General features: G+C 49.5%; 2 protein-coding genes across 2 annotated transcripts in view; both read right to left on the bottom strand.

The window, feature by feature from the left end:
- Positions 1–2,588: 2,588 nt before the first annotated feature.
- Positions 2,589–2,972, bottom strand: LOC127303825 (ethylene-responsive transcription factor ERF071-like). The gene has a single exon (XM_051334527.1). It carries the CDS (start codon positions 2,970–2,972, stop codon positions 2,589–2,591), a length of 384 nt encoding a protein of 127 aa, XP_051190487.1.
- Positions 2,973–3,884: 912 nt separating this feature from the next.
- LOC127300934 (uncharacterized) overlaps positions 3,885–13,319 on the bottom strand; it is a 34,402-nt gene continuing 24,967 nt past the window's right edge. Inside the window, exon 5 of the mRNA XM_071824727.1 lies at positions 3,885–4,627. The gene's annotated coding sequence lies outside the window, so the exon portion shown is untranslated. The remainder of the gene's footprint in view (positions 4,628–13,319) is intronic.

The following is a 13,319-nucleotide window of genomic DNA, read 5'->3' as shown; positions in this document are numbered from 1 at the left end:
GAGCATAATTTGTGCCATCAAATATAAACAAGTTATTGTGCACTAATCCCCTAACCGACATCTTTACTCTCAAGGCGGTGAAGCCTAAGAATGAGAGACCTTGCTCTGATACCAATTGAAAGGACACGGATGTCGCCTAGAGGGGGGGTGAATAGGCGATTTAAAACTTTTACGAGATGGGCTTAATAAATGCGGAATAAAACTAGCGTTTACTTTGTCAAGCCCAAAGCCTGTATACTATGGTTCACCTATGTGCACCAACAACTTATTCTAAGCAAGGGTTCACCTATGTGCACCAACAACTTATGCTAAGAAAAACAAGCAACTTATGTGATAGCAAGATATATATAACTTCAAGCACGATGGCTATCACAAGGTAAAGTGCATAAGAAAAGAGCTCGGGTATAGAGATAACCGAGGCACGTGGGAGACGAAGATTTATCCCGAAGTTCACACTCTTGCGAGTGCTAATCTCCGTTGGAGAGGTGCGGTGGCTTAGTGCTCCCGAACGCCACAAGAGGCTCACCTTGAGGTGTGGTTGCTCGATGCACACCAACGCCACAAAGGCCTCACCCCAAGATGCGGTACTCACACCACACACCGAACGCCACGAAGGCGCCTCACCTAAATCTCCGGTGACCCTCGCCACAAAGGCCTAGGTCACGGTTCCACTAAGGGATTTCCTTCGAGGCGGAAACCGGGCCTTACACAAAGCTTGGGGCACGCATCCACAACTTAATTGGAGGCTCCGAAGAAATCGCCACAAAGGCCTCAAATCCGTCTAGGGTTCCAAGAACCCAAGAGTAACAACTTTCTTGCTTTCACTTCCACGAATCACCGTGGAGAACTCAAACCGATGCACCAAATGCAATGGCAAGAACACCACAAAGATGCTCAAGTACTTCTCTCCCAAATTCCAACAAAGCTACAAAAGCTATTGGGGGAATAAGAGAGGAAGAACAAATAGGAGGAGAAACACCAAATTTCTCCAAGATCTAGATCTAATGGATTCCCCTCACAAAGAGAGGGATTTGATTGGTGAAGATGTAGATCTAGATCTCCTCTATCTTTCTCTCAAATAGATGCAAGATTCATGGGAGGGAGAGGGAGATAGCAAGCTCAAAGAAGGTCAACAATGGGGGCAAAAACGAGCTCAAACGGATGGGGAACTTTGGGGAAGAAGACCCCCTTAAATAGGGCAAGAGAAATCTGCCCGTTATGCACAAAACTCGTCAAAACCGGAACTTCCGGTCATTTGGGGCGGAACTTCCGCCCCCCGGAAGTACCGGCCAACTTCCGGGTGAAGTAGGGCGTCCCCGGAAAGCTTACAGTATGTTTTCTGCGTGCAGAATCGCCATTTCCGGAAGTTCGGCGGAAGTAGGGCGGAAGTTCCGGCCACCGGAACTTCCGGCCAACTTCCGGCCAAAAAACTGCTTCACGGAAACTTGAATAACTTTTGCATCCGGACTCCGATTTTGATGATCTTGGGCTCGTTTCGAAGCTAGTAAAAAGCTCTACAAGATCATGCAGGGAACCATCATAGTCTAGTAAGTTAGGATAGAAACAAATAATGAAAGGTTTGACCTATCTAAAAAAGACATGCCGGTAAAACCTCCAATCTTGAAATTGCAACAAGTTGCCCATGCAAAAACCATTTTCGATGAACTAGAGCTTGTCATTAGAATAAGAACAAGCTCTAAAACGTAACATGGATAAGATCCAAATAAAACCAAGAAAGATGATGAACCAAACTCGAAAACGCAACAAGTGATCTATGCGAAATCCGTTTTCGATGAACTAGAGCTTGTCATGAGAATAAGCACAAGCTCTAAAACATCACATGGATAAGGTCCAAATAACAATCAAGAAAGATGATGCAAGGATGCAAAGGTTTGAGCTCTCTCCGAACGATACGATCGAGTTACTCACTCGAGAGCCCTCTTGATAGAACGGCAACTAAACTATAAATCGGTCTCCAACTACACTATGAGACCGGTGAGAAAGAAACCCTATCAAGAGCAAACCTTATACTTGCGCATTCCACTTGAGCTTGATGACGACGATCTTGACCTCAATCAGATGGAACGCCTTTCTTGCTTGTGCTTGCTTGACGAAATCTAGTAGATTGCTCCCCCATAATCCACCATGGGAGAGCTTCTTCTTCGGCGCATCTTCACATATCCATGATCACCATATGGATGGCAAGACTCAAGCAAAGGATCTCTTCAAGATGGCTCATCTTGAACTTGCACTTCATTTCTCCATGGCAAGCTTCAAGCTTATTAACTCTTCGAGTTGGCTCATCTTGAACTTGCACTTCATTCTTCATCATGTTGATGTCTTGAAGTAACTTGAGGGCTCACTTCATCTTCATCTTCAAGACATACTTGACACTTGATATCCTTCATCAAATTCTTCTTATTGCAACCTTGAAGCCAACAAATGGTTCAAGAATTGCCTATGGACAACTCCTACAAATACAATGCAAACATTAGTCCATAGGGATTGTCATTAATTACCAAAACCACACATGGGGGCTCCATGCACTTTCACTTTTTCTTCGCCGCCGCCGCCTTCTCCTCCTCCTTCTAATTGTAAAACGCCTCCATCGCGGCGATGTCTTCGGGAAACTGGCGCGCCCACTCGAGGTGGAGGCGTTCGTCGCGCTCGGCGATGAGGAGCCGCTGCTCGAGCTCCCGTCGGCGGCGCTGCTGCTCGCGCGTGATGGCCGGCGATGGCGGCGCGAGTTGCTCCGCCTGCTCCCTCGTCCAGACGTCGTGGAAGTTCATCGTCCGGCGGGAGCGGCCGAGGCGCCAGGCGACGACGTCGTACGCCCGCGCCGCCTCGTGCGCCGTGTCGAATGTCCCGAGGCGGATCCGCTCGTCGCCGGAGCGGATCTCCGCGTCGAACCGGCCGCTTGGCCACGCCCGAACGCCAAAGTAGCCAGAGGCGGAGTGGCGGCGCGGAGGCATCTTGCCGGAGACGGAGACGGAGGCGGAGCGTCAGCGCGGGAGGGAGAGCGGTGGGGGGAGAGAGAGAGAGAGGCGAATCGAAACGCGGAATGTTGAGATGGTTGGCGTGTTCGCGCCTGTCGCGTTTATAGCGCGCGCGGCAGCCTACGCGGCAACTTTCCCGCGCGGAATAGCGCAAACACGCGGGCGTGGCAAAAAATTTAGCGCGCACGCCTTTTTTCCGCATCCGCTGAAGCTTCGCGCGGCGCCCGCGCACGCCAAACTGGCTATTTTTTTTTTTGCCGCGCGCGCCTTTTGCAGCTTGTTGGAGATGCTGTTACCTCAGGTAATTTCTCATACTCATTTACAATTGTGTCCGTATATTTGTTCATACATGAAATTTGGGACTATGGCTATGTACAATTTTTCTGTATAGGTGTAGCTTGGAATTACTATTTTCTAAATTAGCATGGTAGCGTTGTTCGTCACATCTTTCTCTCATGATGCTTGATGTTGTTGATTGCTCGATGGAATGCATGGAGTGATTAAAAGTGGAATGTGGTGGTCTAATATATGAATTCTATCCCACACCCATATTCGCAATTTTACTGCTCATCCTTGAAAGAATACATATGATTCAACCTGAATTTTACAAATAATTTTTTCTTTAGCTATGTTTGTAGAACTATAGTGTAGACGTGAAAATAGGAAACTTAAAATAAGGTTGCATAGAATGTTTAATGAAGTGAGTACTATGTAGTTCTTCACGGTAGAATAATGACTTGTAAAAATAACAGTTTGCTAATCATTCATTTTGTTATGGATGTTGTCTTGTATAGAGAAGGATTGCAAGTGAAAATTGTGTCTAAGACGACTGCCAAATTTGAAATTTCAGGCGGATTTCTACTTTTAGAGAAAAAATCTATTGGAATTTTTTTCTCCCGTCGCAACGCACGGGTATGTTTTCTAGTCTAATATAAAATCACAAGACTTGATATTTAATCTCTGTTAATCATCCTACGTACTGGCAGAATGGCAGTGGCTAAACAAGAGACAGAAAGATGAGAAGATGGTGATTTAGGTATGGGTTAACTGGCGCGCCGGTGGGAAGACTTTGTAGATGATGAGGAAGCAGGGGAGCACAGTGCGGCTGTCGAGCACGACGAGCTCTCCATTGCCCATGTACACGGAGTTGTAGTCCGAGGAGCGGTGCCGGCTGGGCTGGTCTTGGCCATGCGCCGGCCAGATGCGCCCGGCACACCAGCATGGCCCTGCTGCCCGCACCGAACGATGACGCGGCCCTCGCGTGAGCGGCACCACTGCAGGGAAAGGTGCGGGCCGATGGTAGGTGGCAACAGCGGCGCGCCAAAGCAGTCGCCCGTGGCGACGGCGGTCGGGTAGCACTCGAAGCGCATCATCTCGCTGCCATTGGCGCGGTGCGCACGGGCGGCCGCCCTGGCCTCCTCAAACCTCCCCAACGCAACATCAACGAGCCACCTTGTGGATTGGCACCGGCCGCGGCCGGCAAGTGTGATGAGGTGAGGCTCGCGGCTACCGCGTGGTGGGTGCAGAGTGGAGGTACGGGGCGCACGCAACAAGGTGAGGCTCTGGGCGACCGCGCGTGCAGGTGCTGGATGCTGAGGGATGATGGTTGGATCAAATTTGGCGCAAGTAACCTGGGAACAAGAGAATCACAAGATCTAATAAAAAAATGCTTGTCCTAACGAGAGAACATTAAAGAAAAAAAATCAAACATTCACCCTTGAAATGAACATTGGATCTGGATCCGGTACACACCATGTACAAAAAAGTCAAAATAGTAATGAAATCCAGGTAAAAAAATTGGCCGGCAACATGATATCACACCCGCTCACCGACGACACTACACCAAAACCAACAAGTCCCCCAAGTGGACCAATGACGCTGGCTCGAGTTAAAGCGCTACATGATAAGGTGAACTCGCTCCTCACCACCCTTGATCTCGGTACCTCTTTGGATGGAATGCTACCTCATACCGATATGCTTTGTGTCATTAGGTATAAGGTGCGTCAAGACCCCGGAGAGGAGGACAAACCATGGTCAAGGGAAGGAGAGGAGCAGCTGGACGTGAAGATGGGAATGGAGCTGGACGCGATGTCATCCGAAGCCCGCGGAGGAAGGGAGGGAGCCAGCCGGCCTAGGACCCGGTTGACCGGCCCCATAACCGGACCACCCGGTCCCAGGCCCGGTCAACCGGGCACCAAACCGGATGCACCTCGGCGTCAACCGAGCGTCGCACCGGGGCCAACCGGAAGGACATTTGCGACGTTTCCGGTTGGCGCCCGGTCATAGGCCCGGTTTGGACTGGCCTGGCCGGTCACAGGCCCGGTCAGACAGGCCCACGGACCGGCCTGCGCGAACTGACTCGACCCGACCGGCCCGAGTCGACCCCACCTCGTACCTGTTCGACCCATGACGACTTGTAGACTTATATAAGCACTTGTGTTGCCCCTTTTTCTCCTTAGACTTAAATTGAGCTTAAACACTACTTTGAGATTTGTCTCCCTAGAGTTAGCATCCCTTTGTAATCAAGGCACTCTTGTTGTGGATCTGGATATTTGTGAGTGAGATTCTAGTGCAACCCACTCTCTCTCCCTCACCGATCTCCGTCTCCAACATCAATCTCTCACCGGGAATTCAACCTTCGCGTCTCTTCCGGGTGATTCTATTGGCGTGGTCCATCGAGCCACGGGGGTAAGTATCGGGTGTATTGGGTTGCTGTGCGTGTGCTCTTCTCGAGATCTTATCGTGTTCTTCGCGTTCTTCACCTTTCTCACCTTTTCCCCTTGGATTTTGGGTCAAATCGCGAGATCGGGCCAAACCCTAGATCTCAGATCTCATCATATGGTATCAGCAGCTTTTGGTTACCGCGATTTTGACCCTCCACCCACCCAATTTCGTTTCTAGAAAAAAAATTTACAAAATATCCCCAAAAATAGCCCCAAATTGCCTTTGGACGGATCTGCGATTTTGTTGCGTTTTGAGTGGTTTTGGTCCGTGGATTCGGTGTTGTTGTGCTTGATCTACTATTTACCCACCTTTTAGCCTCCAATTCCATTGTTTCCCTTCGATTTGCTCTTTTGGTTTTGGTTTGGGGAAGAACAAGAGAGAGAAATGCGTCGATCCGGTTGAGCACCGGTTGACCGGCCCCCAGACCGGACCAGCCGGCCCAGCACCCGGCCGACCGGGCGCCAAACCGGACAGGCCGGCCCAGAACCCGGTCCAACCGGCCCCCAGACCGAGCGCCACCCCGCGCCCCCTCCGAGCTCGTTTTCCGGCTAACACCACCACCACCACCACCACCAACATCGCAGGTATAACTTGCAGTTTTCCCTTGTAGCCCTCTTCCTTTTGCGATCTACCCTATCGAGCATTGCTTATTTAGTGTTGCGACACATTGCACATGGCCCCGATTGTGAGGTGTGTGTGTAGTGTGGAGTAAAGCTTCTAAGCAAACACTCGTGTGGCAAGATAGCAAAAGCAAGGCTAACGCTAACTTAGTGCGAGAAAAAGCCGCAAAAACACAAAAAGAGTGCAAGTCGCACCATACATACAAAAGAGTACAAGTGCCACCATAGATACAAAAGAGTGCAAGTGCCACCGTATACAAAAGAGTCACAAGCTTTTAAGCAAAAGAGAGGAGAGAAGAGAGGACGCGTGTGAATCTTGTTGTCTCTCCATTGCAACCAAAGTTTTGCCTCTCCTTATGTTAGTGTGACACCGAGCACCCTTACATACACTTTTCCGCTCACTTTTGGTTGCACTAACCCCGCTTATCCCGTGTGTGCGTTCCACAACTTTTTCGTGCTTATAGTGATCTTCACTTTGACACTTGAATTTTTGGACCTCACCCACTTTTAACAACATACTTGATTTTGGATTTCGTCTTTTGGCTTTCCACCATACTCACCTAACACCATATTTGCTAGCTTTTGCGTGTGGCTTTACGTGTGTACCCGATACACTTGGTCTTGCTTTTGGCTTGGTTGATTGCCTCAATACTATCTTACCTAGGGAAGAGTGCGAGGTAGTCTCCTTCCACTAACATACACAACATAGTTCTTGTCTTTCCATCATGGATAGGAATGGAGATGAACCAAGGGATGGAGAAGTCCTCCGCAACACCGAGAGGTTGGCTACCCAACACAACCTATGGACGCAACACCAAGAGTTCAAGGAGCAACTCACCCTCTTCGAGACATGCATCGACGAGCAATACGACGAAGTGGCACACAACTTCTCCGTTGTGAACCAAGACTTGGCTCTCCTTCGCGAAGCTACGGACAACTTGAATTGCCAAATGGCGATCAATGATGCGAACATGGAGCGGCGCATGGACAGCCTCGAGCGCGCCATCACCAACTTGGGTCGTCATCGCCGACACCGCTCTACTTCATCATCATCAAGCTCGTCACAAGATTACTACTCTCATGGTGGCCATTCGTCCTCAAGCTCCACCTCAAGGCATGAAGACCATCCTCAACCTCGTCGCCCACATGCTCGTCATGAAGACTCTCGCTCCAACTCTAGGCGAGGAGAATTCCATCGCCATGCTCGTCCACATGAACGTCCTCCACAAGACCAAGTCCTACACCAAGATCGTCACCAAGCGGATCGCCATGCCCACCATGGGCATGACGACCAACCCCAAGACCAAGGTCCTCAAGATCAACCTCGGCGAGATCTCCGACATCTTCCTCGCCATGACCAACGTGGAAGAGGAGTTCAACAACATGATCAAGATGAGAGGGCCAACATTGAGCATCGTCAACAACCTCATCAAGCTCTTCAACAACATCATCACCGTGAACCAAGTGAAGCTAGTGTCCAACTTGAACGCCAACCCAATGCTATGGTTGGCCGTGGAAGACCTCCTATACCACCTCAAGCCGCAAGAGATGAAGGCATCCGTCCTCGCCGAAGAAATTTGGAGGATGAAGAGAACATGTTTGGAAGGCTCAAGCTCACCATGCCCAAGTTCAAGGGTGAAGAGGATGCCGAAGCCTACCTCTCATGGGCACTCAAGGTTGACAAGATTTTCCACATCCACAACTACTCCGGTGCCAAGAAAGTGGCCATGGCGTCCCTTGAGTTTGAGGATTATGCCAACACTTGGTGGGAGCAAGTTCTCACTCTAAGGGAAGAAAAGGGTGAACCTCCAATTAACACTTGGGAAGGGATGAAGGAAGAGATGCAAGCTCGCTTTGTCCCAACACACTACATGACCGACCTCTTCAACAAGCTCCAAAAGTTGAAGCAAGGCACCAAGACCGTTGAGGAGTTCTTCAAAGAGATGGAGTTAACTATGATGCGAGCCAACATCCAAGAATCCGAGAACCAAACTATTGTGCGATTCTTCAATGGCCTTAACTACCCCATCAAGAGGATTGTGGAGTTCCAACCATATTCCAACATGGTTGAGTTGGTCCACCAAGCATCCAAGGCCGAGCGCCAAGTGAATGAGGACATCAAGTACTCCAAGTCCAAGTCATACTTTTCCTCCAAGCTTGCTACATCAACTCCTACAACAAGTGTCAAGCCCGTCGTGTCCTCTACACCATCCAAGCAACCGACTATCCAAAGTCGCATGAAGCAAACGGTGTCCTCCACCGCCTCCTCAAAGGCCTCTACGAGACCCTCTAATGTCACTTGTTTCAAGTGTGGCACCCAAGGCCACAAATCCTTTGAGTGCAAGAATACCAAGGTCATGATCACTATGGAGAACGTTGACATAGAGACGCTAAGTGAAGATGAATATGAAGCCCTTGTACAAGCCGTCGTCGCCAATGAAGAAGCTTATGTGGAAGAAAGTGGAGAAGACCATCTCTTATGTGAGCATGACCCAAGCCCTTCACTTGTGGTCACAAGGGTGCTAACAACTCAACCTCAAGCTATGGAAGACCAAAGGTGCAACATCTTCCAAACCCGTGTCGGTATTGGTGGCAAGTCGATCAAGGTCATCATCGATGGAGAAAGTTGCCATAACCTTGCAAGCACCGAATTGTGTGAGAAGCTCAACCTCACCCTCCGCAAGCATCCTCATCCTTACCATATCCAATGGTTGAGCGACAAGGGCAACGTCAAGATACAACATACCGTCACCGTCAACTTCAAGATTGGACCTTATGAAGACACTATTGAGTGTGACGTGGTGCCCATGACGGTGTGCCACATGTTGCTTGGCCGCCCTTGGCAATTTGACAAAAAGGCTATACATGATGGACACTCCAATGCATACACCTTCAAGGTCAAGGATAAGAAGTTCGAGCTACGCCTGATGACTCCTAGCCAAATCATCGCGGACAATGCGAAGGCTTTAGCGAGGGCACAACATCACACCCACCATAGTGAGTTGAGAGGAGAGGGAGCGACCCACCACAAAGATAGTGAGCGCCACAAACCATATATGAGTGAGATAAAGCGTGTCCTACTAGCCACCAAAAGTGAGTGGAGAGAGGTCCAAGAGAACCCATCCACCATATTGGACTATGTGCTCATTTGCAAGGGACCATCGTCGGCGACTAACGACTTAACCAACATTCCTTCGTCTTTGTTGTCTCTTTTGAAGGAGTTTCAAGACGTCTTCCCCGATGAGCTCCCTCATGGGCTTCCACCGCTTCGAGGCATAGAGCACCGCATCGATCTCATACCCGGCGCTCCACTCCCAAACCGTGCCGCCTACCGCACCAACCCCGAAGACAGAAAGGAGATTCAACGCCAAATTCAAGATCTCCTCGCCAAAGGGTACGTTCGCGAAAGCCTTAGTCCTTGTGCGGTTCCCGTGATTCTTGTGCCTAAACCGGATGAGACGCAACGAATGTGTATGGATTGTCGCCCCATCAATGCCATTACCGTTCGCTACCGCCATCCCATTCCGCGTTTAGATGACATGCTTGATGAGTTAAGTGGTGCCACGATTTTCTCCAAAGTCGATTTGCGTAGTGGCTACCACCAAATCCGCATGGCCATTGGTGATGAATGGAAAACGGCATTCAAGACCAAGCTTGGTCTCTATGAATGGCTTGTTATGCCATTTGGTCTTTCCAATGCTCCATCAACTTTTATGCGTCTTATGAATCACATCTTGCGACCTCTCATTGGCAAGAGTGTGGTTGTCTATTTTGATGATATTCTCATTTATAGCAAAAATCTCGAGGACCATGTGCAACATGTGAGAGAAGTCTTATGCATCTTGCATCATGAGAAACTTTATGCCAACCTCCCCAAGTGCACCTTTGCTCAAAACAAGTTGGTTTTCCTTGGATTTGTGGTTTCCGCTAATGGGATTGAAGTTGATTCTTCCAAGGTGGAGGCCATCCACAATTGGCCTACTCCTACAAATGTTGGTCAAGTCCGAAGTTTTCATGGACTTGCCGGTTTCTACCGCTGCTTTTTGAAAGATTTTAGCACCATTGTTTGCCCTTTGAATGAGCTTACCAAAAAGAATGTTCCGTTTGTGTGGTGCAAGGCCCAACAAAATGCGTTTGATGAGTTGAAGAAACGCCTTACCAAAGCTCCCCTTCTTGTCCTTCCAAACTTTGCAAAAACTTTTGAGATTGAGTGTGATGCGAGTGGACTTGGTATTGGTGGTGTTCTTATGCAAGATGGCAAACCCGTGGCATATTATAGTGAGAAGTTGGATGGCGCACGCCTCAACTATCCTATTTATGACAAGGAGCTCTATGCTTTGGTTCGTGTTCTTGAAATTTGGCAACACTATCTTTGGCCAAAAGAGTTTATCATTCATTCCGACCACGAGTCTTTAAAGTATTTGAAAAGCCAACACAATTTGAACAAACGACATGCAAAATGGGTCGAGTTCATTGAGTCCTTCCCATATGTAATCAAATACAAGAAGGGCAAGGACAATGTAGTGGCGGATGCTCTTTCCCGCAAAAACACCCTTTTGCTTACTCGCTTGGATTTTCATGTCTTGTGACTTGAGGAGATCAAATAACTCTATCCTTCCGATTCTTTCTTTGCACCGATATTTGAGAAGTGTTCCGTTGAATGAGGATTTGATGATTTCTATTTGCATGATGGCTACTTGTTCAAAGCTAACAAGATTTGCATACCCGAGTCTTCTCTTCGAAAGTTGCTTTTGCAAGAATCTCATGGAGGTGGCCTCATGGGACACTTTGGACGTGACAAGACACTCTCGATGCTATCCACGCATTACTATTGGCCAAAGATGAAGCGAGACGTGGAGCGCCTATGCAACCGTTGCACCACATGCCTTCAAACTAAGTCCACCACCAACCCTTATGGTCTTTACACACCATTACCTATTCCACATGCACCATGGTCCGATATAAGCATGGATTTTGTACTAGGGTTGCCTCGCACCAAACATGGTCATGATTCGATCTTTGTGGTAGTGGATAGGTTCTCTAAGATGGCACATTTCATACCTTGCCATAAGACCGATGATGCTTCACACATTGCTTCATTGTTTTTCAGGGAAATTGTTCGCCTACACGGAATACCGGCAAGCATTGTGTCAGATCGAGACGTCAAGTTCATGAGCTATCTATGGAAGTCGCTCATGGCAAAGTTTGGAGTGAAGCTCTTATTCTCATCATCCTCCCACCCGCAAACAGACGGACAAACGGAAGTGGTCAATAGAAGCCTCTCAACTCTTCTACGCATCCTTGTGAAGAAAAACTTGAAGTCATGGGAAGAGTGCCTTCCGCACGCGGAGTTCGCCTACAATCGAGCCACGCACAAGACAAAATCACGGAGTCCCTTCATGATCGTCTATGGCTTCGACCCTCCCACGGCACTCGACATCCTACCACTACCCCTTCATTAGAGGACAAACATGGACTTCGACAAGCGCACCGCCGCCATGAAGAAACAAGAGCGACAATACAAGAACATGTGCTTCGTCAAGCTGCCCGCCTCAACGCCAAGAAGAAGGAAAGAATATTTGAAGAAGGTGACCTCGTTTGGATCCACCTCCGGAAGGAAAGATTCCCTCATGAACGCAACTCAAAGCTCAAGCCAAGAGGAGATGGCCCCTTCAAGGTCCTCAAACGCATCAACAACAACGCCTACGTCATCGACATCCCGACCTCCAAGTACTTGGTGAGCAACACGTTCAACATCTCGGACTTATCGCCCTATCATGGAGATGAGGAGGAGCACGAGTCGAGGACGACTCTTTCCCAAGGGGGGGGGGAGATGATGTAGCCCCACTCACCGACGACACTACACCAAGACCAACAAGTCCCCCAAGTGGACCAATAACGCGGGCTCGAGTTAAAGCGCTACATGATAAGGTGAACTCTCTCCTCACCACCCTTGATCTCGGTACCCCTTTGGATGGAATGCTACCTCATGCCGATATGCTTTGTGTCATTAGGTACAAGGTGCGTCAAGACCCCGGAGAGGAGGACACACCATGGTCAAGGGAAGGAGATGAGCAGCTGGACGTGAAGATGGGAATGGAGCTGGACGCGACGTCATCCGAAGCCCGCGGAGGAAGGGAGGGAGCCAGCCGGCCCAGGACCCGGTTGACCGGCCCCACAACCGGACCACCCGGTCCCAGGCCCGGTCAACCGGGCGCCAAACCGGATGCACCTCGGCGTCAACCGGGCGTCGCACCGGGGCCAACCGGAAGGACATTTGCGACGTTTCCGGTTGGCGCCCGGTCACAGGCCCGGTTTGGACCGGCCTGGCCGGTCACAGGCCCGGTCAGACCGGCCCACGAACCGGCCTGCGCGAACTGACTCGACCCGACCGGCCCAAGTCGACCCCACCTCGTACCTATTCGACCCATGACGACTTGTAGACCTATATAAGCACTTGTGTTGCCCCTTTTTCTCCTTAGACTTAAATTGAGCTTAAACACTACTTTGAGCTTTGTCTCCCTAGTGTTAGCATCCCTTTGTAATCAAGGCACTCTTGTTGTGGATCTGGATATTTGTGAGTGAGATTCTAGTGTAACTCACTCTCTCTCCCTCACCGATCTTCGTCTCCAACACCAATCTCTCACCAGGAATTCAACCTTCGCGTCTCTTCCGGGTGATTCTATTGGCGTGGTCCATCGAGCCACGGGGGTAAGTATCGGGTGTATCGGGTTGGTGTGCGTGTGCTCTTCTCGAGATCTTATCGTGTTCTTCGCGTTCTTCACCTTTCCCACCTTTTCCCCTTAGATTTTGGGTCAAATCGTGAGATCGGGCCAAACCCTAGATCTCAGATCTCATCAGGTGAGGTGTTGGTGGATTGGTGCCTTGGTGGGGGTCGCACGAGTAGATGCTACCAGTGGATTTTTCGGCGACGGGTCTGTAAACGGCGTCAGTTTAGATGTAGGGTCAAAAATGTTTT

The sequence above is a fragment of the Lolium perenne genome, chromosome 7 (genome assembly GCF_019359855.2).
Source record: "Lolium perenne isolate Kyuss_39 chromosome 7, Kyuss_2.0, whole genome shotgun sequence".
NCBI classification, from domain to species: Eukaryota; Viridiplantae; Streptophyta; class Magnoliopsida; order Poales; family Poaceae; genus Lolium; species Lolium perenne.
Note: the sequence above shows the minus strand (reverse complement) of the source record. Positions and strands in the feature narration are given on the sequence as shown.